Source organism: Mchenga conophoros, linkage group LG15 (genome assembly GCF_057382185.1).
Source record: "Mchenga conophoros isolate Kocher_MC1m ecotype Shallow Benthic linkage group LG15, M_conophoros_male_GT1.1, whole genome shotgun sequence".
Taxonomy (NCBI): Eukaryota; Metazoa; Chordata; class Actinopteri; order Cichliformes; family Cichlidae; genus Mchenga; species Mchenga conophoros.
This window is the reverse complement of record NC_140540.1, coordinates 18,718,942-18,746,352: the sequence shown is the minus strand read 5'-3', so window position 1 is coordinate 18,746,352 and position 27,411 is coordinate 18,718,942. Positions and strand designations below refer to the sequence as shown.

At 38.8% G+C, this 27,411-nt stretch overlaps 1 protein-coding gene across 11 annotated transcripts in view; it reads right to left on the bottom strand.

Annotated features, from left to right (window-relative positions):
* The window catches only part of LOC146558186 (DNA (cytosine-5)-methyltransferase 3A-like), a 104,384-nt gene that overhangs the window by 13,804 nt on the left and 63,169 nt on the right, over positions 1-27,411 (bottom strand). For all 11 annotated transcript variants that reach the window (XM_085247524.1, XM_085247528.1, XM_085247527.1 and 8 more), the window contains 9 exons: positions 16,475-16,678; positions 9,977-10,135; positions 8,167-8,274; positions 7,537-7,684; positions 5,111-5,254; positions 4,854-4,898; positions 4,112-4,191; positions 2,921-3,033; positions 1,789-1,972 (listed from right to left, as the gene is read on the bottom strand). In XM_085247524.1, coding sequence (XP_085103650.1) covers positions 1,789-1,972; positions 2,921-3,033; positions 4,112-4,191; positions 4,854-4,898; positions 5,111-5,254; positions 7,537-7,684; positions 8,167-8,274; positions 9,977-10,135; positions 16,475-16,678 — 1,185 coding nt within the window. The remainder of the gene's footprint in view (positions 1-1,788; positions 1,973-2,920; positions 3,034-4,111; positions 4,192-4,853; positions 4,899-5,110; positions 5,255-7,536; positions 7,685-8,166; positions 8,275-9,976; positions 10,136-16,474; positions 16,679-27,411) is intronic.

The following is a 27,411-nucleotide window of genomic DNA, read 5'->3' as shown; positions in this document are numbered from 1 at the left end:
TGATGTTACCACTTACACAGTGACACTTCGGTGTCATAGCCCCCCCATGCTTCATAACAGCTATTCTCAAACTGCATTTTTAAAAATGGGCTATGGTAGGGACTGAAAGAATGAAACTTGAGCTACAAACATTTGAAAACGAGTATTATTCTCCAGACTCTGTATTTATGCAGCCTTAATTAGTTTTTCATTAGTATTGTGGTTATGATGGCTAGCGTTGATCCATAAATTGCTGTTGAACTGCAGGTTAATGAATCCTGACAGGAATTCTGAGGCACCCCCTCTACCCCTTAGCCTGGAGGAGGCTTTAATGTGCTTTACCTGGTAATGATCTGGGCGGATGGTAATGAGGTGAGACACCTGTAAATGTTTAAACATCTGTTAACTGGCGGGAATCACAGACGCCCTCTTCGTGTTGTTGTTTGGATATGGGAACAGATTTATTGCTCGTCTATAAATGAGGGCTCGAGCTCGCAGCCTCTCTCTTCCACCGGGTCATTCGGTTCGCTGGAACTTTGGTTGCTTTATTTATTGTTTTACTTGCTCGTGGCTTATAACTGATGAACTCGCTGCATTAGTTATGTGTGGTAATTCTTTCCTACCTGTTGATCCTCGGTCGTGATGTGGCTAATTATTAAACTTGCAAATTGTAATCACAGCACATAAGAAGGTATATCTACAGTCATATTATCTACAAGTAAAGTAAAGTGAAAGTAAGAAAATATGTCTGCTTTTGGTTTCTCACACTGGCATGTGTAAATATCTGGGAATCCCCTTACTTCTGAAACAACCAGGACTTCATTAACGTGTTAGATGTTATGATGGAGGTCTTTAATCTTCATTAAGACTTTCACAGTTGATAAATTCTCTGGTCCTTCAGCCTTCATGGTAACGCAGAACAAAAGCAAGATATCAAAGTGCTTCCTGCCTGGTGTTTCCACCTTGTGACAGATGGCAGTTAAAGGGAACTTTGACACTCGAGATCTGGAAGAAACTATAGGCATCGCATATGAATGGCGTATCATGTGATATCATATGACATCATATGAAGAGCAGCATCTGGACAGGATAGAGCTGATTTGGAGGAAAATTTTTGGACTTGAAGCTGTGTAGCACCAAGTGTCAGGAATTCTCGAAACAGATGTCTGGCAGCCGGTCAGTAAAGTGAAACAGAAATAAATCTGGCTTCTACAACAGGTCTGTGATCCAAAGCAGATTTGAGAATCTGCAGCGAGCTACAAGAAGCACGAGCATCTCCTAACTGTTCCACACTTTTATTTTAAAAAAAGAGGCAATCATGCTTTTGAGGTTGTAGCTACCAAATGTTAGAACAGCCTTCCTCGGCCTATCAGGTCAGCCAAATCACTGGTTTGTTTTAAACAATCACTAAAAGCTAAGTTCTCTAGGTTAGCTTTTGCTTAATCTTTCACCCATTATTTTTGGCCTTTTGTTCTTCTGATATGTCTGTATAGGAGTGTGTATGCAGGAGTGAAAGACCCATGTGTTTGACTGTCTGTATGCATGTATTATATCTATATGGATCTCTCTTCATTCATCAAATATGGCGCCACTTTTTTCTAGAAGGACTCTCCTACATTATGAAAACAGTGTTAAAAACAGATCTGGACAAACTTTTTTGCTCTTTAACAATCCACACAAATCAATTACAACATGTGATAATAAAAGATTACTAATTTATCACCTCTGACACTCTTAACAACCAACAAGGCAATTCAAGCCCAACGAGTAAGGGAAATTGTTTTGTAGGAAGAGAGCATTCAAACTTACAAATTCCTGCTCGTGGTTGTTGGCAAAGAAATGCTGTAGTCTGCAGGGCCAGTCATCCCGCCGTCGCAGTAGGCCGTAGGTGTTGCGGGGTCCACACATGTAGCAGTTCCAGGGGTCTTCTTTGATGGCTGCCGCTGCCGAGCCAGCCCCGACCAGGAGATCCACGCACTCCACACAAAAACACCTAAACGCACACACAGCAATTCATCATGTCTCATGTCTATTTATCCACTCACTAACATGTCTTTGTCAAGTAACAAATAAAGTTCAGCCTTTGAACAGTGCAAGTCTCAGAGAAATTCCAAAAATAAAAAAGACTCGTAGGCTTCGTCTCGAACTCTACTGACAGTGCAATTAGAAGAAGACTGAAAAAGTATGACCTGTTTGTAAGGGTTGCTGGGAAAAAGCCTCTTTTCTCTAAAAAGAACATGGCAGCATGGCTTAGGTTTACAAATTAAATCTGAAGAAACAACAGACTTCTGGAACAAAGTCCTTTGGACATTCAAGACCAAAGTGGAGATAACTGGCCATAATGCACAACACTCAATTTAGCATATCAGCATAAACACCCCAAACCTGCTGCAATTATAGCTGCCAGTCTTTTAGGGTATGTCTCTACCAGCTTTGCACATCTAGAGACTGAAATCCTTGCCCATTCTTGCAGCTCTACAACAGAATGGCTGAAACTTCAGTGAACGTGAATAAGATTGTAAGGAACAGTGAACCAAAATTCCTTTACTAGGATATGAGGATCTCATTAAGTCATACAGAAAACAAATACTTCAAGTTGTTGCTACTTAAGGTGAACCTACAAACTACTGAAGGTGTTGAGGTGTACCTGGCTTTTTACAGGACTGCAGAGAGTTCTTTGAAAAAACCACTTTGGACTGAAGCTCATTATTTTCATGTCTGATCTCTGCTCTGTTTGCAGTGAAAGGATTAGAGCCGAGATGCCAAAATCAACTGTGTACTCTCTTTTGAAATAAACAAATCCACATGAGCTTTGTGCCAATAAAGAAAGTGATTTATCACGTTTGGACATTTAGGTGTAAACTGTTGTGTGAAATTGAAAACCTTAGCAGGACCTGAATGTGTTGAAAGAAGCTGCTGTTTGCAAACCCCTGATACTGACCTACAGCAGTTGTTGTTGCCACACATGAGCACTTCCCTGCCTCCACAGCAGATGGTGCAGTAGGACTGGTAGCCATCATCGTCATACTGGTAGGCGCACTCCAGGAACGAGTTCTGCCGAGGAGCAAAACACAAGTTTTTTTTTTGTTTCTCCTTCTGTTCATTGAGTTTATTTTTACATGCCTGTGAACTACAACAGATTACCAATATGTAACTGATGTTCCAATAATATTGTCACTGCTTCCAAAACAGCTAGCTGCTTGGATTTTTCCCCTGGGGAAATGCAGCTTCCACACATACTGGGTGAGATATTTGTTGCTGGAAGAAATTTATCATGGAAAAACATTTTCTGGTTCCAGCTTCCCAAATGTGAGAATTTGAGACTCTTTGTATTATTTAGTATTGTTCTTAATATCTTTGTGGTCTGGATTGTTTTTTCATTCACTTTTGCATGTTGACAGGCAAAAATACTCAGTTAATAATAATAAGAGTGATTAGTTGCAGCCTTGGAGAACTGTACACACAGGAACCTTCATGTTGAACATGCAGAATCTGAGCATAACAGCTGAGATTTGGGGTATTCTGGGGCTGTCTGGGGTCTGTTTATGCTCACATCGTGTGAGTTCTTTTGACCAATCACATGCTACCTGATTACTTGAACTCAGTAGTAAGTTCAGTTTAAAATCACATGGAAGTGCCAAATATTCATAGTTTGTTTTATAAGTGTTATATAGAGTTAAAGCATTATGTTTTATATATGAGACCTTTAAAGCTGTAGCTCAACACCACTGAATAAAGCTCTGCAGTAAAAGCTACAGCAGTGCAATTGTACGTAGCATTATTGGGAAAACTTGTGATGCTGAAAAATGTATGAATATAGTCAAACTAATTTCACAAACTAACTCCTTCATCCACCTATGGGACAGTCAGATTTGACCACACTGAGAAACCTTTCATGTTTAACCTTTCATGACCAACCTGTGCTTTGGCCTCCGCTCACAGTCCAGAGACATGCTTGTTAGGTTAATTGGTGATTCTAAATTGGCTGTACATGTGGGTGCGAACGGTTGTCTGAGTGCACGGCGCCTGTACAGTTTGGATAGACTACAGCCCCTCTGTGACCTTAGGCTGGATAAGCAATTAAGAAAATAATATATAATAAATAATAAATAATAAAAAGAGGGATTCTCACCTTGCAGCCCTGGCACATTGCTCCTACAAACAGAGGATGCTCCAGGGAGACATTGAGGCTTCCACAGGAGATGCAGATATCTGAACAAAAACAGAGAGAAAATACAGACAAACTAAATCTACAGCATTTGTTAGTTTGTTTAAGTGTCTGTTTATATGTACTTTGACATTTTGTAGACAGTAAACACATCAGCTATTTGTCTAAAATGTAGGGACAGTTAAAAGGCCTGAATCAGATAACGAGACAGACTGCTGGAATAAGGTCTCAGTACATCTGCTATGCTAAGACAATCTGGGGCCGTATAGGGTTTGTGTGATTAAAATTAATAAATAAAATGAACTCTAAATTTTACAGGAAAGAGCAGAAAAAGTAGGAGTGATATGCAGTCGTTGGCTGGTCCAATTGAAGGCAGGTTATACAGATCTAGTAAAACTGATTTATTTTACAGCTTATGCTTAACAAGCGAAAGCTTAATAATAGTCCTTTATTCTTTTTTATTAGATGAATTTGAGAGACAACTACGAACCAAATGCCGGTTTAAGGAGATAAAGCATTTTTAAAGGATTGTGTCAATCTTTTTTAATCCTTTATTAATATTTTGTGTCATGTTATTACTCAACTTTGAATCTTCTGGATCCAAGGTTAACCAAAGCTAAGACAAAAGAAATACTAGAAAGAAAATAAAGTATCCCTTCTTTGGTTTAAATATGAATGACGGTTAAACAACTGGAGATGCTTTTACCTTCTATATTCCTGGTCTTCTTTTTGATCTCAAATATAAGTCTCTCTGGAAAACAAAACACAAGTTAGTTCAAATACATATAAACGATAACAACAATACAAGTTTAATAGAAGGTATGATATTATCAGCCTAGTGTGGGTTTAAAAGAAAGCGGAATATTAAACAACAATCTGTGTTTTCGTTTTACATGCTAAATGGACAAAATAAAAAGAAAGGTTTTTTTTTATTTATTTCAATTTTTTTTTTTGCATTTTTACCTCTGGTCCCTTCGTCGATCACCTCTCTGATCTTTGCTTTTTCTTGCGTGTTTTTGCGTGGTTTCTTTGCAGGTGGAGGTGTGTACGCAGCCTCAGGCTCCCCCCACATCTCTGGGTACACTTCCTTATATGGATTTTGTTCCTCTGTAGCGATAGGGGCATGAAGTTAACACATGGACACATTAAATGAACTAAAGCAGGGCAATGTTTGTACTGAGAGAGATCCATACAGCTTTATGGAGCGTACTTTTGATAACTGATAAATGTTTTTGCTTTCAGCCCCACTTTTCCTGTCAGTAATGACAATTTCTATGGTTTAGATAGAAATTGTTGCAGTAAATATTCTTTTTAGGATACGGGTCTTTTCTACATACAAATAATTTGTAACTTTTCCCAAAGGAAAATCACAAAGGCTGTAAAACAAAAACAGAAGTTTAACAGTTTCACCTGATTCTTTAAGTAAGACTTCATTTACTAAAGCAAAAACACATTTGGTTACCCAAATGCCCCCCCCCCCCCCACAAAGAAAAAAAAAAAACAGCAGAAAAAGATATAAACATCTGTGGAATCAGATAAGACAGACACCCTGCCAAACCAATATGCCTTACGTGGATAGGAAACCCCATAAGAGCTGGAAAAAACCCTCCTTAACAGAATAATTAATACATTAATAATGAGCTCATTTGTCTTGTTTTTCTGCCAGTGGTGCAGCGACTGAAATGTAACAAGTGGAAGAGAGCTGGAGAGATCCATATAACATATAAAAGATGACTTTCACTTTGGTTGTTAAACAGACAGAAGGGACTGAATGAATATGTCATAATTGGAGTAAACTGATGATAATGATATCTTTATCATACACATAAACTAAAGAGACAGAATCAGCCAGGCAGGTAAATTAAAACTGCAAAGATTCCAATTTCAGACACTTTTATTACAGTGAACCTCAAGTTATCAGCAGCTGCATATAAGCAGAGTAGCATGTAAATAAACCACATTTTTGGTTAGATAGTTTCTCTATCACACAGATGGAAAAAAATGGTTGCCTGTAGCATCCTACGAAAGAAAAAAAACGACTGTGCGGCATTATGCTGACCAATATCAAGGTTAATCACTGCACTAGGTCTTTACTGCTATTGAACTCCAGTGTGTTGTATTACTAATCAATACAGCGGTGCGTATCACACAACTGTGGTGCAAGATGAACGCTAATTTAAATGTTTATATAGAATTAAAGTGGACTTTCTTTAGAACTTTTAACCTTATTTTGATTCAGTTATCCAGTGTGTGACCCTCTGGAAAACTGCTGATTTTTATTTTACACTGTGGCTGAACACAAACTCAGCTTTGGACTATAGTCAGAGGCATTCATGGATCCAGACACTTTTTTCACTAATTGTTTTCTTATCCAAGGCTAAATCCGTGTGTGGAAGCTCCAGCAGTGTACAGTTGCTTATCACAGCCAACAACTTATACAGCTGTCTTTGATATCCTTGTAGCTAAATGCTTTACATGTGCAGTGCTGTGAATGTCATGGTCAAGACTGCAAAATAAAAAACGTTATACCAAAGATGTGAAACATGAGTAAATATCTTGCTATTTCCTTTATTTTGATGCCAGCTTTACAGCCTTACAAAATGGGCACAGAGCTAAAATAATACTATTAATATTACAATACTATTATTATTATTTTGCTTACAATAACTCTACATCGCAAGGTTTTGTGCTTTTCTCCACCCTCACGATTAAACTGTAATGTTCATTGAATGACAGCAGACCCCGAATGTGAACGTTTTCAGAGTACACTCATTTACATTTATTAAAGCAAGAAGATCAAATTAAGCTCAAACTGAGTTAACTGAATTAAAATGAGTTTAATGTCTCTGGTATAGATACTGGGATCTATAAACATGACCTGGTTCAACTGGCCACCCATACTGTAACACTGCCTCTACCATGTTTGACAGGTGATATGTTATGCTTCGGCTCATGAGCCGTTTCTGTCCTTCTCCATACTTTTCTCTTCCCAGTCATTCTGGTGCAATTTAACCTTGGTTTCATTTGTCGAGATACTTGTATTTTAATGTTTCTACAAAGTCTAATCTATTCTTCTTGTTCCTGGGTGTAACCAGTGGCCTGTGCTTTTTTGTAAATCCCATGTATCTCCATTCATCAAGGTGTCGCTTTACTGTAGACTGACAATGATACGCCTACCTCTCTCAGAGTGTTCTTATTCAGTTAGATGTTTAGTTGTCTTCTGGGGATTTTCAGGCAAGAGTAATTTCTAAATTGCATTTACATGTGCTGTGTACTGTGCATTTACAGTACACAGCACATAGTGTGCCTCCTACAGTTGTAAACAGGTAATTTGATGTGCCCAGTTAACAATGATGGAGGTGGTGTTTGTGTGAGAGAAGATGACATACCCTCTGGAGGGTCCAATGATTGTGGACCAGCGGGCAGGAAGCCGGTCATGGCCCACTCTATCATCTCTCTGGTCTGAAGATCCACCCCCTCTGCATCATCACTGCCATCACAGGAAGGAACTGGCCTCCCCGCCCGGACGCTGGCCACCTAAACATAACATACACAAGCAGTCGAACTTATGTATATACCAAAGTTTCCGTATCATTAATTGGAAATAGAAGTGATGGCAGTGATGGAAAACAGTTTTTCATGTGGCTCCTATGGCAAGTTAAAACACTAATGTGGTTGTAGCATACGAGACACAGTGGGTGCCACTGAAGCTTCTCTCTCTCTCACTTTTTCACCAAAAACGAACCCCACACAAAATTATAGATTGGACTGCTGTTACCCACATGTTACCACTTTTAAATTGTGGGCAGATCAAGATGAGAACACCACCTCCACAAATGCAAAATAGCCAACCAGGCTGAGCACACAAGAGAGGAATGACTCTTAGACCAGCACATTCATATTTTTTGGCTTTTTTGGTGTTTGATTTCATCCTGAGAGATTTATAGTTTCCAAGCCTATTAACATCAACATCAACCATCTACACACTCAGAGCAGAGATTAAATAGTGGGTTTGTTACCCGCAGAGCCTCGAAGATGGCTTTCCGGTACATGGACTGTTTGTTGTAGGTTGGCTGGTGGAAGGCAGATGAGAAAGCGCTCAGGGGCATCAACTTCTCCACACAGACCTACACAGTGAAGGAGGAGAGCCACAAATCATCATCAGAAAAGAAGATACCTTGAAATCTCTATTCTTTTAGAGAAGATTTTAGACTTTTAGACATAAAAACTTGGTCTTAGCTTACTAAATTCTCAATGTTCAAAATTCACAAAAAAATAAATTATTATATTTTCCCAAATGTCAAATTTTATCAAATAATTGTGAAAAAATTCATAAAGATTTCAGCCAAGGAACTGTAGCTTCAACGCAGTCTACCACAGACGATAGCTGAGTATCATATTTCAAAAGTTTTAATTGACTGACAATATCTCCATATGTTATCATCTGTAATTTTATTTGTTTACATTTGCTGCACATCTCTTTCTCCCCCCTTCAGAGGCCGATAAGGTGAACCAGGACTTGAGGCTCAATGCAGTAACTTCAGGTTTAACCCTGGATTCTTCAGGAATTACTTTATTTCTGCTGTTTGCCTGGGCTTGTCTGGGCTTCTCTGCTTGGGCCCAGACCTCCCTCTCCCCAGCCACCTCCTCCAGCTTGTCTGGGGGAACACCAAGGCATTCCCAGGCCAGCCGAGAGATATAATCTCTCCAGTGTGTCCTGGGTCTGCCCCAGGCAGGAGGCACCCAGGAGGCATCCTTGTCAGATGCCCGAACCACCTCAACTGGCTCCTTTCGATGTGAAGGAGCAGCGGCTCTACTCTGAGCACTTCCCGAATGGCCAAACTTCTCACCCTATCTCTAAGGTAGAGGCCAGCCACCCTTTGGAGGAAGCCCATTTCTACTGCTTGTATCTGCGATCTCGTTCTTTGGGTCACTACCCACAGCTCGTGGCCATAGGTGAGGGTAGGGACGTAGATCAACCAGTAAATTGAGAGCTTCGCTTTTACACTCAGCTCTCTCTTCACCACGGCGGAACACCAATCCGTCTGTCGATCTCCCGCTCCCAACTTCTCCCGTCACTCGCGAGCAAGACCCCGAGATACTTAAACTCCTCCACTTGGGGCAGGAACTCGTCCCTGAACCGGAGTGGGCACTCTACCCTTTTCCGGCTGAGGACCATGGCCTCAGATTTGGAGGTGCTAATTCTCATTCCCACCGTTTCACACTCAGCTGCGAACCGTTCCAAGGCGAGCTGGAGGCAATAACCCGATGAAGCCAACAGACCCACATCATCTGTGAAAAGCAGAGATGAGATCCTGAGACCTCCGAATTGAAAGCCTTCCGCCACTTGGCTGCGCCTAGAAATCCTGTCCATAAAATTATGAACAGAACCTGTGACAAAGGGCAGCCCTGGAACGAGTCCGACTTATTGCCGGCTATGCAGACCAAGCTCTTGCAACGGTCGTATAAGGACTGAATGGCCCGTAGCGATGGGCCAGACACCCCATACTCCCGGAGCACCTCCCACAGGACACCCCAAGGGAAACGGTCGAATGCCTTCTCCAAGCCCAGAAAACACATGTAGACTGGTTGGGCAAACTCCCATGCACCTTCAAGTATCCTTGAGAGGATGAAGAGCTGATCCAGTTAATATATAGATATTTCCCTTAAAACTGTTGCTCTTAAATAATATTATATTTAACCAACAGTTTAATTTAATTGTAATTCTAGTACATTTTCTCTTGAGTGCATTTTATTTTTAGCCACCACTACATCAGCATCAGCACTACATCATCAGATCTGTCTAGCCGTAGCACTAATGATACTCACCACAGAGAATTTGCCATCACCAAACCACATTACCCAGCGAGTGCCGTCTGCAGCTCGACTCCGGCCGCTCATCCACCAGGAAACAATCCGGCCGGGCCACCAGGAGAAACCTCGCAGCTTTCCAAACACCAGAGTCCCGATGCCAAAGCCCCGACCATCCTGTTGGCACACACAGAGAAAACAACTGATTTCTAACTGATTAAATAGCTGCTAAACTGAATATTAGAGTCTGAAAAATAGATATAATGGAGGAAAATTGCACTTAATCGTGTTTCCTTTCTATGAGGCATCTACAAGGGGCTCTTTTAGAGAGCATTTTGCTTTAGGGACTAAAAATGTAAACTTTCCTCTAGTTTTAAAAGAATGATGAGTATCTTAGCAACAGACTCATCAAATTAAAGGCTTTTTAAAACCCTTTTAATATCAAACAGAATATAATTTTTTTTTGGGGTGGGGGGGGGGTGCGGAAAGAATTACAACATACAAACAATTTTATCAGTGTTTCACAGAACATGAGCTGCAGCCATATATAGATTACTAAACAGGGCTTCCTGACTCCTTGGGCCCCTGGGTAAGAGCTTCTGTGTGATGTTGTGTTAATATTAATGGAAAGATATACTGTATTGATCCCACGAGGGAAATTGTTTTCTGTTCCTTTTTCAAAGTCTTAGAGTTCAACTAACTAACTACAAAAAAGGGCAAAAATATCCTACAGAGATGGAAAACAACCTCAAAAAACAACCCCCCCCCCCCCCCCCCCCCCCCCCAATCCTCCCACCCACAAAAACATCTAATCACAAGTCCTCTGGAAAATGGGGGGCGGGGGGTGTCTTTTACTTGTCCACGCTCAGAGATGGAGTCTCTCGCAAGTATGCAAGTGACCAACTCATCTTGGCCTCACCAAATGTGAAAACAAAGAGAATACCTGCACTCTGTGAAAAGTGTGCTTCTTAATATTGATCACAGGGCCAGATGAAGATGTGTCATCACTGTAATCCTTTAGTGCTTCAAACATTACCTGCAGCTGTCACTGAGCTTCCATTTGTTCTGAGCTTACGGTAGTTGTCATGTTCTAAACTTTCTTTATATACTACACTTTCAAGTATATTTAAGTTGCTGTGATTTTATCTAAGGAATCAAGAGTCTAGGGGTTAGTGCATTAATCTAACAACTGAGCGGTCCCTGGTTTGCGACTGGGAGGGATCATAACCCTAACCTCATTCAGCAGTGTTACAATCTAGTGTGCAATTAATGCTGGTCGCAGGCCTGAGAAATGGTAGGTTTCTTCTGGTGTAAAAATCTCAGTCAAATGAAATATGTGGATCAATCTCCGGCAGGAAATAAAAGAGCAGCTGAATGTTGTATAGGCAAAGTTTTATGTCGGTGGCACTAAAATTTATTTCATTTCTCAACAAGAATTTCTGTGTTTTTTTTAAATATAGAAACACATTCCACTGAAGCAATTTTACAGTAATATTGTAATTAGGTGAACAAGAACCTTCAAGCTGTTGAACTCTTATCTCTGAGTAAAGTCAGCAAAAACAATCACAAGCTGAGAAAACTTGAAGCACTGAATCATGCTTCTTCTGTAGTCTTTTTTTCAGTGTAGCAATGACTGATAAAATAGCCACAAAATGACTACAACTTGGCCTCTGTGTATAAAGTGTGGCCCGATTTTGCATTCATTGGATCCATATAAGACCAACAAGATTGGCTGTTGGATTATAACCTATTAAAAAATGACTAGCTAGTTCTTGCTAAAACTGTCTACAGAAGTAAATAGAATTTATTCAAGATGTTTAAAAAAATCAGTATTCATTGTTTTAACATAAATGGGATCATTTCATGTACAACAGTATATAAATAACAAGAGACAGTTATCAAGTACATTGAAACTAAACAGGTCAAGGACATCAACATCAACTCAAAGAAAACAATGCTCAACCCACACTTGTCTCTGTCAGTCAAAACGGATTTGAATTGATTAAAAGGAATTAGCTTAGTATCTAATTTTTCAAGCTTCTGCAGATTGTTCCACTTCTGTAGAGCACAGTACATAAAAGCCAGTTTCCAGATTGCAGTATTAGCAGAATATTATCTTCAAGGACCAAATAGAGCCTAGTGTAAAATTGATCTACAGTTAAACAAAGAAATGTAAGATTCCCAGGAAGCTTGCCAAGAACTACTTAAATAAAACACTTTTCTCTTCTCACTGTCACCAAACTTCCTCATATTGATCTTGAAGTTGTGTTTGAAAGCCATGCCCAGTTAGGAACCTGAAATTAAAATATTATACTGCATCAATAGAGTTTAAAAATAGAAGCAGAAGAATGTGTCTAAATTAGTAACAGCTAAAATACTCACTGGACAGTTTTCTTGACTGGGATTCTTTCTATAAAATAAGACTTAGTTCATGACATTGGTTTTTGAACCATAGTCTTACATCAAGCCAGAAATGTGTGTGCACATATGTATTTAGTTGTCACTCTTTAAATTGGTGTGCAAATAGAAATATTCAGTTGGTCATCACTATATATATTAGGGGTGCAACGATATTCGTATCGATATTGAACCGTTCGATACAGTGCTTTCGGTTCGGTACACATATGTATCGAACAATACAAAATTGGTCATTTATTTTATCAACTTTCCTTCTGACGATGCTGTCTGTGTTGAGCGCTCAGTGAATCTGCGTTCGACTACTCCGCCTAGGCTGCACTGTCGAGCGCAGATCCACTGAGCGCTCAACACAGACAGCATCATCAGAAGGAAGAGCGCAGGGCAAGCTAGCGAGACAGAAGTTAAGCTCTCCTTGCAACATGGCAAATTGAACCTCCCCCACCCTCATTCAGATCTGGCGTTTGGAATTATTTTGGTTTTCATGTGACGTATGACCCTGAAGGTAAGCGAGTCATGGACTAAAGTAAAACAGTATGTTGGATGTGCCACGCAATGCTCAATTACATGGGTGGGAACTAGTGTGTTAGCGCAGTTAGCTCGTTAACGCGTTGGCCGTCCAGCCCCATGCACGGGGCGATCAGGGGTAACTCGTTAACGGAGATTTGCCGTGTTGTGGCGTTAACGTCATTTCAACGAGATTAACGCTAACAGCACTAGTGGGAACACAACGAATATGACTGCACATTTACGCCGACATCATCCTAGTGCAAAGACAAGTGGAAGCAGACAAAAACAACAAGCACGCATGCTACAAACTTTACCCGAGTCATTTAGACAGCCGTTAGCACATGATTCTCCTTATGGGGACCTGATATGTTTAATATGCTGCTGAGAATATAGCCCAGAAGAAGCGTATAGTATAGCTTTTATTTTGGAAAGAGCCATTTCTCTGTAATAAACTCTCTTTTCCAAAGATGAGTGATTCCTCAATCAGATACAGGGCTCGCAATATCGCTAGCCCGACGTCCCGGGGCTAGCGATTTTTCCAGTCGGGCTACCAAAATCTATTTCTTCCCTGCCCGTCGGGCTATCGTAGGAAGGAAAAATATATGTTAATGCTTTTGCATTCTTTCGGAAATGTAGCTGGGTAATTATGTCATTGGCATCGGTGAGCCACTGTCAATATGTGACATATTGAAATCGCGTTTGAATTTGCGCTTGTTTTTTGCTTTCACTTTGCAATCGCGCGAACTGTGTATAGAGAGCGACAGCACTGATTGGTGAGTGATGATAATTTGCGCACCAATTTCTCTGCGTGTGTAAAAGCAGCAGGATATATATTTCAGTTCTGCTGAGCCAAATAAGACAGGTCAGGGTGAAGAAGTGACAGCCAAAGAAAAGCTTAACACAAAACGGAAAAGTTATGACAACTCAGACTATAAGGCAAAAAGAAAGTGCAGCTTTATGGTTTCATGGACAAAAGAATTTCTGTGGCTGCAATATGACGAGCTAAATAACCAGGGGTGCACATAAGTGGTCCGCAGGTGCGCATTCGCTGTCAAAATAAAAAACACGTACAAGGGTTAGGGTTAAATTTAAAAACTGTACTTTTGAGTTAAAATATATATTTATAATTTTAATAAATGACAAATTAAGAAGGCATGAACATTTTTTTTGTATCGAAAAAATATCGAACCGTGACACCAAAGTATCGAACCGAACCGAACCGTGAATTTTGTGTATCGTTGCACCCCTAATATATATATATATATAGAAATATATATATATATATATATATATATATATATATATATATATATATATATATATATATATATATATACATACATACATATGTATGAGTCATATACATATGCAGGAGTCCTTCTTTGCACAGCTGATCAGGAAGGCTAGCTCTGTGGTCGGCATGAAGATGGACACTCTGGTGACAGTGGCAGAGAAAAGGACACTAAAAAAGCTGCTGGACATTATGAACAATGCTGGGCATCCTCTGCACACGGCCATTAACAACCAGGAGAGTCTGTTCAGTGACAGGTTGCTTCTCCCCAAGACAAGAACTAGCAGACTTAAAAACTCCTTTGTCCCACACGCCATCAAACTGTTTAACTCCTCTCTGGAGGGGAGAGGGAGGAGAAACAGGAGGACAAAGGAGGGGGGAACAACTAAGCTGTAGTGCCTCTTCACCTCACTGTACAATACCTTGTGCAATACTTTTTGTAAATAGTCAATGGTGCAATAGACCTCAATACTTGAAATGTGCAATTCACTTGTATTTTTATTTTTATTCCTATTTATTCTATTTATCCCCTTCGTATATTTTATTTATATTTGTCTCTGTATTTATATATGTGTGTGTGTGTGTGTGTGTGTGTATATATATATATATATATATATATATATATATATATATATAATATTCTGTAACTGTAACTTCTGTCGGTGCTGTGCTTTTTGGAAATCGAATTTCCCAGAGGAACCCACCCGAGGGATTAATAAAGTTCTATCTTATCTTATCTTATCTTATCTTATCTTATATAGATATAGATATACATATGCATATACATGTACACATTTAAACTAACATGCATGTTATGGCGTGCCTGTCATCAGAGGGCGCTGTTGTGTGTAAAATAGCATTGACCGTGTACAGGTGAATTTTACTGTTTCTGACCTTTACTCCTAAGCTAATTGTTAAATGTGAATAAAAGTGGTCCTAGAATAAAACCCTGTGGCACACCTTTGTTAACACCACCAGATATCATCCATAAGCCACACTTTGTTTTCAACAACTGAGAAAACCAGTTCTCAGCTTGACTTTTCATCCAATCGAAAGAACCTGATGATTGACAACATTTAATATAAAATATATGTGCTTTGATATAATTAACACTGTTTAAATTGTGGCTTTCAGAGAATGGATACTCTGAAGCAGAGCCATTCAAAATAAACACTATTATTTCACATCACCAGTAAACTGATGACAGAAAATGACAGAGAGGGAGGAGGAGAAGCAACAAATGTTCCCAGCCAGACCGGAGATGAGTCACAGTGACACTCCCGGAGCTTTCAACTATATCAACATCACATATTGTACATGGTCGTCCTAAATGAATTTAGCATCCCAAGTTTTCATGAAAATGGAGATGTTCAATACTGTTTTATCATTTTAAGTAATTCCGATCATGCTGGTTTAAAAGGTGAGAGAATAAAATTAAAGTTTGAAATTAAAGTTTTGGTGAGATTTATTCTGTGAGCTCCGGCTCTTAAATTGAAGAACAAACTCAGATGTTTTAAACTGACCACTCAATCACTTACTACCCACTGTAAATTATTCACTACACAGTGAACTAATCAGTGAACAGATGCAGACAGCTGTTGATACATGCATGTGTCACTGCCACAGAATTATACCCCTAATTATCTCTGCCTCTAAAACAAAGGAAGAACACTGACACTTTAGTGTTACTATGCTCTGTAATTGAAAAAAATCTCACTACAGCATTTAAATATACATTTGTAACACATATCATATGTGATTTTCAGACCTACTGTCTGAAGTTTAACTCAATTTTAAAGCCCTCCAAAAAAAGGCGTCAGAAATTCACAGAGTGTGAAGGTGGGGCCAGGCTTGTTGTATGGAGGGAAAAAGAGGTTTAAGTCATAGAAAAAAAGCTGTAGGAATGAGTGTGACTGGGTGAAAGCATCTTTAGTACATGGTTGAATGTAGTAAAGGTTCTTTAAGTGCTCAGTAATAAGCATGTTATAGTTTTATGCCCAAAAGGCTGCTAGTGTTCACTGTCATCAAACAAGCACAAGGCTTTTTATTACAATGGACCAACTCTGCATGCACCCTTCATCTGGACCTCAAAGAAGCATAAAAGGAGTGACACACTAGTGGTGTCTGGTCTGCAACAGAGTATTATTAGATCCACCTTTTGGGCTTTTCTAAAATACACTGCAGTGCATCTGGTGAAGTCTGAAGTAAGAAATACAAGTTGGTTCAGCGAGCGTGAATCTGAGCCTCGAGCCCGGAGGATGTATGGGGTTGGACCAAAAATGACAGCCAGAATCTCTCACCTGGTATTCAATCTCACTGGGCGTGGCCTGTTCTCCCCTGGCGACCGGCTCGGGTGTCACAGCGACCGTCGGAGAGGCAGGGTCTGTGTGTTGTTGTGAAGGGGGAGGGGCAGGGCTGGCGGGCTCCTCCTCTTTCTGAAAGTCAGCTTCTGAGAGGTCATCCATCATGTTTATCTCTGCCTCTCGGTAGGCCCGTCGCTCTGCCTGCGAGAGAGGAAGGATACTTTTATTCCATCAACGTTGTTTGATGCACAGGTGTTGAGTTCACAGGATGACACAGGGGAAAAGTCCTTCCCACAAGAATTAAACACAAATGCCTTTAATGCTTTAATAAAAACACAAAAGAAGCATGTTCCCAAAATATCAATTATGAGATAATAAAAACACAGATTTCTCCTCTGGTAGATGCGAGTACATGCTGGCAGGTTGATAAACATGATTGAAACAAGAGAAGGTGGTCAGATAATATGTTTTTTTCTCCAACTGTTGCAAAAACAAGCAATTTATTTTAGTTTTGAAATGCTAATTTTCTAGATACTCTTCAGAAAAGTTGCCTAGTCACTTATATGCATGGTTCCTAAACATCACGAAAAGATGAATATATGAGGGTTTTTTTTATAATTGTGTGGAAAGTTTTAAACAAAGCAGCCTGATATCAGTCAGAGGGAACTGAACTGACTTGTCCCACTCTGACTCACACGGAGGAGAACAGTAGATTAAATCATATCTATACTTGTCTTGAAAATCTGAGGTTAATTAACATTTGGAAGTGATACAGACTGACTGAAGGCTTTAGTGTGTTATATTCCAGTACACGTCAAACTGTGGAGCCTGCTTTTGACTTTTCTACTAAAAACTAATGCAGAAACTGGTGCGCTAAAAGTCATTAAAGTCTCTGATGCTCAAAATTTCCTGGCTAGGAGATCCGGTCTGGTGTTAAAGGTGTCACCTCATATTCAAACTAAATCTATGCCCAAAATCTTTTAATTTTCTACCTCACCAAGGCTCTTTGTCAAAGGATGGTTTGGCAAAGCTATGAGGTAATGTCAGCATTATCTTACAAGAAGGAAAATGTATAAAATGTTGTATTTGAAGTAATTGGAAGTTTTAATCAAGTTAAAAACATTAGAAATTAACAAGTGGACACATTGACAACAAATTGTTTTTCAGCTCAAGTTAATATTTATTAGGCCCTGGAAAAATAACTGTAAAAATGTTCCAATTTTTGACCTTATGTGAGTGTAAGAACAAATTAAAATTCCTATTACTAATTTCTGCTCCATGTCAAAATTTCCAACACCAGACTCACGATTTATGTCCGACTTTTTATCAGATTTTCCTTTGGGCAAACCTCCCACATGTACGCATATCCTCCTCCACCAGTACTGATATCATTAGATAATAGATTACTCATTCAAATGTTTCATCAAATAAGACTTCACGTTTACAATAGGTTGTGTGGGTTTGCCATTTTGCTCTTGCTATTTTACTGCGAGTAGAAATATGAGAAGAATGAGAAAAAAATGCAAACAAAAGGTCCCTGGCTCAATGGTTTCTTTGGCAAGTGAACAAGCAAAAAATGTACTACTGAATACTGAAGCAGCATTTAAACAAATGTTTTGCTATTTCAACTTTCTACCACAAATCAAGAAGTCAGCAGATCTCAGAGCTGGGCCAAATCAGCCAGGGGCTCAGCAAATGTCCCTCCACATACTGGTGTGGTAAATTTAACTTTTTAAGTTGCTTTAACCTGCCTACAATTTTCGCACAGCTGCAAGCCACATTGGAACCCACCTGGGTCTCACAAGAGGGCCATAAATTAGGCAGGTGGAAGCATCAGTCTTCTTTTTTACTCTATTTGTCCTGAGTGAAAAATGAATATGAATGATGTGAATAATGTCAGGTTATTTGAAATTTTAAACATTGTAAAAGTAGGTAAATAATAAACACACATAAATAGATATAGACCTACGTAGCTTTGAGTTCTGATATAGTGAATAAGAGATTCCAATCAAGATAACTATAGATAACTAATACGAGCTAAACTCAAAATATTATTTAATTATTGTACACATACAATTCAGAATAAAAGAAATGACTGACTATTATTACCTGTATTTATTTTTTACTATTTTTTTTTTTAATTTGGACAACAACAACAGTGTTGCTCTGATTGTCATCATCCCAGGGTTGGGATTTTCATTGACTATATTTAAGTTTGTATTTTATGGTTCTTGTATTTGCTTGTTGTCCACCTTTTCCTCTGTCTCTGTCTTCATGTTTAGCATGTGTCATTTGGTCATGTCATGTTTTACTGTGAAGGCTAGTCTTCTGCAGTGTCTTACTCTAACTTTTCTTCCTGCTTTTCTCTCGCCTTTGTCAATTACATCCAGCAGTGTCAGGATTCAGTTCCCTATCAGTCCTCAGTGTGTATATATAGTGCTTACTCTGTTCTGTCTTCTGTCATGTTGTCTGCTTAGAGTATATGAAACTATCAGTTTACTTCCTCCTTGTGTCCTGGTGCCCTTTTCCTCGTATCCTGTGTTCATTCAGTTTGGTTAACTGTTGATTGGTGAGGGGTTTTTTTTGTTCCTATTCAACTCTCCACACAGCTACACTGTGACATGAATAGCACAGGTTAAGAATTTAAACAATAACACCCAAACTCAAAAGAAAAAAGTGACTCTAGAAACTTTTGAAGATAGTTAAAAAGATGACAGCTGACTGGCAACTTCATCAGCTATTATGTACGTTAAAATCTTCCCTGCATATTACTGTCATTGATCATGTCTGGCATGCCCGCGCCTGTCGAGGACATCGTCTCCTCCTCATGTGTGTTTCCCCATCTATGATAAACTTTGTTTTATTTCTGCTGGTCCGTAGCCAAACACTGTCCTTCGAGGAGGTCTCATAACTGATGCTTTTTGTGGTTCTTTCTAGCTAAAGTGGCGGCTGCTCTAGATCAGGGCCCTGCTGCCTCGAGTTGCAGGAACAATCCTTTAATTGTTCCTCTAAACAGGAAGTGAGTGGGGAAAGAGGGTGCGGTGGGGAGGGAGTTCAGTGGGTTCAACTTAGGAAGGAGAGAGAGAAAGAGAGGAAGAGAAAACAAAGAGCGAAAGAGTAAATAGGATTATATCATAAAACTGGAGAATACAGCACAGACAGAATGCGCAGCTCTTTGAGTGGAAGTCAGGAAGACACAGAGCTCAGATTTTCAACTTAGAGTTGACTTCATTGTACAGCAGTTGTGACCAATTACAACATCATACTATAAAAATACACGATTAAAATTACAAGTCTTGTATTCATACTTTCCCTAAAGTACAAAAGTACACCAACCCCCCCAAATGTGAATGAGTTTCATTATTAGTTTAATAGAGAGTGGGTTAAGGAGTTTGAGCTGTACTTTAATATTTTAGAAGTCAATGATCAGCTTTGTGTATAAAATCCTTGGAAAAAACAAACATTTGAATTCACTCAGACTGGCCTTTAGGCTCCGATCAATGCCTGTGGTTGCAAAAAGACTTGAGGTCTATGTCAAATCAGCCCTCAGCTCCCTTTATTTATGACCTTAATAAAACCTTTCCTGATGACTTTATGGTCTCAGTCACTAGTTTCCTGTGTTACTGAATAAAACCTGATTTTAATTTTGTAAACAGCACCCATTAGAGTTTAAAAGAAAGATAAATCAGGGTCTGGTTTACCCTTTGATTGACAATTTGCTACTGTATGAGAGTGGAGCGTTGCTCGATTTCTAGTTCAATCCATCCCTTCCTTTTTCAAAGCATTTTGTGGTGGCTGACATACTCATCTCTGGACTTAACAGGAAAAGTTTGACGTCACAGTGGCTACAATCATCTTTATAATTTCTAAACACTCCACGCTTAGACTGGACTAGCTTTGCATCATCAAGTTCTTTATTCATCGTCTACTGGGCCTTGATGTTGCCCGTCATGTCATCCTCCAATGCAAGATGTTTTTATCTCCACTCCCCTTAGAGATTAAAGGGTTAGATATTAGAAAATGGAGACCCCAGAGGACAAACATGTGAAATAAAAGCAAAGAGATGGAAAGAGATACAGCAAGGAGACACTTTAAAGTGGACATAGCTACATATTTTTATTCTTGTACTCCACTTAAGTAGCTTTGCATGATTCATAAAACAACGTAATCCAGTTTTATTTTTCCAACTGAACCTTAAGGAAGCCCCTCAGTTCATTATTGTCTATTTCTGATGTCATATATAGCCAAGAACTAAAAAAAAAAGTACAAACTCAATGTTTATAGCAGTCTGATGCCTGAACTTTTGGATTACATGAACAGATACTGACATTGTTATTTAAAAGTTTGAACAGGAGCACACTGGCCTCCAAATTTTAGTGAAAAGTAAGAATAAGTAAATATCAGAAGGGCACTTAGAAAGCGCAGACCTCCACCAAGGCCATTTTTAAATAAAGTAATCCAGGTCGGCACCAAAATAGTAAAGGTTCTTTTTTTTATACCTCTCCTCAAATTTCATGGAAACTGGTAATTTTGCACATTTCATAACATTACAACCTAAAACTCATAATTGTACATAAGGATGGGATTTGAGTAAGCATAGTGCCCACCCGTGATTATCAGTAATAGCTACCTGCAGAAAATCAAACTTCGGTGCTGAAAGATGACACAGTAATGTGGCCCTGAGTTAAGCTCTCAGCTTAAAAAAACAAAAAAAAAACAAAAAAAACTAACCATGTGCTCACTCCTACAGATGAGGTCCTATTGACCTAAAATCTTTCTAACACTAAAGAGAACCATTTGTTTGTTACTGGAGCTGATGTTGAAACCTGCTGCATTCTGCTAAATAGAAAAAAGAAAAGGAGAAAAATGGTGAGGGCTACTGATGGCATAAATTCACGTGGAGGAGACAGTTTGTGACGGTGTTCTCCCGAGTATGACCCCGAGGTGAGAAGGTCACTTTTTCTCACTCCTGTTGGCCTCTGACCTCATAAAATCCTAATCAGCCTGTTACATGGATCATAGACAAACCACACACACACTCGCTCACTCACATACACAAAGAAAGTGAGGAAATCTCCATATGTCTTCACTGGTCCCTAAAACATCTGGGAGACTTAAATAAAAAAACAGTTTTTTTCCTTCCTGCAGCTAAATGGCAGCTATTTTTATTTTTTTATTAGTGCAAATGTTTTGTGCACTAAAAGTAAAGCAAGCACACACAAAAAATACACTTATTTTGCAGTTGACCTCTCTTGAAAATACTAAATCAAGTGGATATTTGGTGTGAACACAGCTGGCTTTGTTATGAGTTTAGAAGCTATAACTAACTAAATACTTTGTGGTTTACATTAAACAGCTGTTCATACTGACCCTCCTATAATAATCCAAATTCTTTACAATCTCAGAAAAAGGCTTCCCAGGCCCTTTCATCAATATATATAAATTTTTGTCTAAGGAAATAATCTAGGCGGTAGTATCCAGTGCAGACCGACTGATTTCATATGAATTGAGCCCTTTGGCATTTAAAAGCCTGATGTTCTTTGTGTTTTGTCATTTTTACGAGAATTATAGAACCAAGAAGAAACAGGTTTCAGCCTTGTGATAATTTTCTCACATCACTCTGATCTTTTCTTGAAAGTGTTCTAATCTTTCTGTCGAACACAGAACAAACTGAGAAAATCCTCTGGATAAACTGCACAAATGTCTGGTGTATTTTTATTTAACAGTGTAATGGTGCACAGATTACATATGTACACATTAACCAGTTATTACTGTGTTAGTCTGGACAAGCTGACAGTCCTTTGCTTAGATTTCAGATCCCAAATCTTTACTCCAAGGATTTTGCTTATATATGGGAACTTTCTGATGGGCAGATGTTGTTTCATGGATTTGTTCTCTTAATGTCTTCAGACAGGCCACACTTCAGAAGCCAAGTTCACACAATTTTCATCAATTAATTCTTGTTTGGTTATTTTCCCTAACAAAAATATTAGATCTAGTTTCTTGCCATAATTTTCACCTGGTTTTCTGCCCCACAGTTTGAGATCCACTGATGTAATCCCAGACCAGAGTGGCTGGACTGTGGCGGCCACACCATCTGTTGCAGGATGAGTTGTTCTTCGTGTGGCTGAAGATAGATCTTTATGACTCTGGCTGTGAGTTTGGTGTCGTTGTCAGGCTGCAGAACGAATCTGGAGCCGATCAGATGCCTCCCTGCTGGTATTTTGTGACCATAAAATAAGTTCCTATACCTTCTGCAGTCTGTATGTGTGCATGCTGGATGAACCGTAGTTTGACATTTTTAACATACACACATGTCGCCCTTATTTACATTCCTTCCATCTTTGTTTAGGCATTCTTGTCATTTTACCCTAGCAATGTAATTCACCACAATATTTTGCCACAGTAACAATGACCTTCAGGGTCAGACCTTAAAATGTTATGCAGATACAGCAGGAATTAGTCCAATTACGGGTTTGGAATTCAAAAGTTTTTAGGCTTGATGCCTGAAAAAAGGTCAGCTGTTAACACCAGCTGTAGAAATGTTGTTTTGTTCTACAACATTAAATATGCAAATATACCAATCTTGAATTTTGGCCCCTTTATGTGTCCCGCAGAAAGTGATTGTGAATAAGTGGCTAAATGAGCTGGTTTTAAAGTAGTGAAGTAGGCCACGAAGTGCTGTACAGAAGAACCAAAGTGTTAAAAAGAAAAGCAGCAAGTCTAGAGGGCAGGAAAAACAAAGCTGGGCTCCAGTCTAATATCTTAGTTTAGAAAGATTCCCAAGTCATTGAAGAGACCCTGAAGTATCTGCTTGTCAGGCATAATAAGAGCTCTAAATACTTTAAAAAAAGCTGCTTCAGGTCGTCATTTATAACCTCATTTGGCAGAGGATACACTGGACCATCATTCACGGAAGTATAGAAGAAAACAATATGCTGTAATCCACAGCCACGCTCTATCAGACTGTTCATGAAAACAACCGACATAACTGACAAGCGCCACAGATAATGTGTTAAATAATTAGTTCTTCACTTCATGTCATGACCTGCTGTCATGTTTTTAACCTCAAATGAGAGTTTGTTAAACCCACAGCTGAAGATTAAGCTGCTGAGATAAAATCTACTCTAAGTTATTGCTTTGCGTGAAGAACGTAGGTTTATATATAAAAATATCTGAGGTATAAGTGAACTGAACATGAAATATTTAGACAATAAGATTGGTGGGCTGATTAAGGTCCAGAGGGAACACTGGGACTGTAGTTTGATGTGCTTCATAGAGACGTTGCCACACTCACGTGAATACACACACTCTGACTGTACTTGTCTTCAGGACTTTTCGGTTAATCTGAGCGATAAGAAGAAATGTGTGAGGACTGTGTGTGGATAGCTGTGATTTAAATATGGTGTAGAATAGGGCTGTGTCATATTGTACTGTCTGTGATAACAAGGGTATAATGTTTTACATGATAGAACAGTGCCATGTTGAGATATAAATTATACAATAATGCTTAAGTTGCCTAGCAACAACGACACAAGCCCAAACATGTCTAAGAGCAGGAGCAGCGTGCTGATGACCACTGAGTACCTAAAAAAGGACAACCACCTCTATCCTCTAAGCAAAATTATTGGAAAAACATGCTTAAAAGCTGTTACCATTAAAGGTGGAAACAACAAACTTGTTTCACCAAGTCTACAAAAGAGGCGATACTAACAGCTGGTGACGTGTAACACAAAAGTAAATAAATGACTCAATCAAACATCGCTGGAGTATTTGTTAGTTGCACTCTATGTGGCAGGAAGAGCAAATGCTGGATGGTTATTACTCATGCGGTTATGTGGTGGTACAGGAGGGCTTTAAGCGACTGGCTAAAAAGCTCGACATCCCAGGTGGAAAATATTGCTTTAATTTCTGTTTTATTATGCGACAATATTTGTGCAGGCTCCTAAAGAATTACAAGGTTAAGTTACTTTAGTTAAATGTTAAACCGAAGTGTCATGATTATGTTATAGTTAAAATTCTCAGGACATCATTGTAAGCTCCATATTGTTATATTTTGCTTTCTAGTCATTGAGCTCATTTACTTTTTCCTATTTTCTGATTAAGTGAGCTCCTTCTGTTCTGTAGTTTTTACCACACTGTACCATTTTAATTGAGCTATTCTACTTATTTTATGCTTTGTTGTTATATGTTGTGTTTAAAGGTTTGGTATAAATGAAGTTTATCTTAAAACACAAAGAAGAAAAGACTGTAAGGGGGTAGGACTGATCATGTATCAATTCCACACTTTTTTAGAAACAAAGGTAAGACACTGAAAATCTGAACTGTTCACATCATCCTAGACTCCAAGATAAAGAACAACCAAGACTGGATCCCAACGATCCTTCATTCTAATCACACACATGACAGGGGCAGAAAATTAAGCTCAGTGCTGCCTCTAAGAGGGGCAACTCTTATAGTGAGGGTGGAGATGCTCTGCAGAACCAGAAGGACACCTGGTGAACCTCACCATGGAGATGCCCATTGTGAAGCAGTAATAGTCCAGAGTTTGAGGATTGTACGGAAGACATCCACCCAAAGTTCAGGAAAAGAGGTGCTGAAACTCTGGGTTTTGCTGCAGTTCATTCTCATGGAATTTATACCTTAAAGCTAAGAATAAATATTCAGAGAAATCATCACAAACATTTCATCATCACTAACGACACAGCACAGCAAAACATTACAATCCAATGCAATCTCCAGCTTCTACATCATGCGTATCAGAATCTCAATGGAGGTTTTCTGTGTTGTTTACAGGAGCAGTTTTGACTATGAGGTGATAACCTCTTAATATTACCACCTTACGATTGTGACAGCCATGCGCACTGTAACTGTGATATAAAATGTTCATCCTGTTTCTTCTCTAAATTCTAAATTGTAATTTGATCTCAACCTGGGCTCATCTAAACTTTTTGCTGTTGCTGTGAAAGAAACTCAATCATTACGTGTAGCATCTGGACCGGATCATCTCATTAGAGGACTTGGAGCTGGCTCGTGCTGCTGAGTGAACTCGGCCAAAGCCAGTCCTGCTTACTGGATGAAACTGTGTTTGTTGCCTGGCAACCTTAGCTGATTGAACACTCCACCAGGAAGTTTTTTTCATGGATGAGGATGACTCACTGGTGACAGGCAGATATGCATTCATCACCTGCTTGGGTTTCTGTGAGCGCAGGGCTCTGGGCTGAAATAACCTGCAGGGTCAGCTTCATGCAACCAGCACTACATAAAAAAACACAAAGGGATTTGTCACCTTTATTCAAACTGTGGATGCAGTGAAGGCAAAAAATTATTATTAATCTGATAATATTACTGGTAGCTTTACAGGGAATTTATAGCACAAAAAGGTTTTACATGCAGTTATTTCAGCACAAACTACTATTTGGACTGTTATTTGGTGTACTCCATATGGCCAACACTAAGTTTCGCAATAAGCAATACATTGAAATATATTCCAATATAGTGCACATATACTTGTATACTTAGATATTTATTTTTTACTATATTACCTTATTTATATTATATGTATATATATGTTTATATTTTACTTTGTCTTACAGCTAGGACTGCTACAAATAAAGAAACATACGTAGACAGATGTTAACTAAGCAATGAATTATGAGTAAGCACAGCTGTTTGTGGGCTTTATAGGACAGAATACACTTGCAGTATAGGGCATGCACTAAAAACTGAATTAAGATCATTAGAGCAACAGCATTTTTCACAGTTTAAACATATGTATATGACACAATTTATCACATTCTTTAGTGTTAGCTAGCAAGACTTTGAAGTAAATGTATTTTAAAGAACACATGCTTTGTCTCTTCAAATCATGATGGCAACGAAGAAAACAGAGCTTTAAAACAAATGGTAACCGTTGTATTTTAACCCAAACCATCATCTGTTTCTAAAATATGTAAACCAAATCATCTTTAACAATAATCAACGATAACCAGTAGGCCTTACTTCCTACAAGCCAACAAACAGTTGTGCTTAGTGTGGCCACAAAAGTTTATATGTTAGTTTACTCTGTCAACAAGTACTATACAATGGTGCCGGTTAACATGCCTGTTATCTGCTTTCTTGCACAGATCCCTTATTTTTTGTAAAAATCTAAAAGAAGAAACTTAAATCAAGGAGGAGTATTGAATAGAAATATTAATATTAGGAATACAAATATAATAAATAAATGCAGATATTGTGTTATGAGGTAAGAATTTCTGTATCTGGTGTTGGAGAAAGTGCTGCTGCCAGTCTGGTAAGAAAATTTCCCCCCTTTAAAAATTTAAAACATTATGTAAATGGACACAAATTGGGTGCAGGAAAAATTTAAAATGTGTGTCTAGAGACATGGATCAATAGAACGGAGGTTATGATTATTTCAGGAACTCCTTTGAGACTTTGTTGGATATAAACATGTTTTGAAGGACACGTTCCACCTACGGACTCAAATTATATGCAGTCCAATTCTTTTCATTTATGTTGTTTTTACTGCATTGCTGCATTTCTTTTGCTGTTATATAGATTGTTTTTATGCATTGTAGTATGACTATTTTTTTTTCTATATTATGCAGGAGAGGAACCTGGTTTGTGAACCAGTTTAAATGGAGTAAGGCCAGTTAAATGAAACGTATGCACTGAAATCTTTGAAAATACATGAAACAACAGACTCTGTCTATGGAGCTTCCCATCAGCCTTTAAATACTTCACATCACCTGGAGCAATTACAATCAGGTGCCACATAAGGACAGGTCTTTTGTTTTCTGCCCACACAGCTGCCAGCTCACTCAAAGGCAGCAAACGCTCTTTTAATAATCTGACTCAACATTACGACTGAGGGCAAGTTTAAGTTCTCACATATTGTTTTACTACATATAACATCAAGTAATTTATGCTGC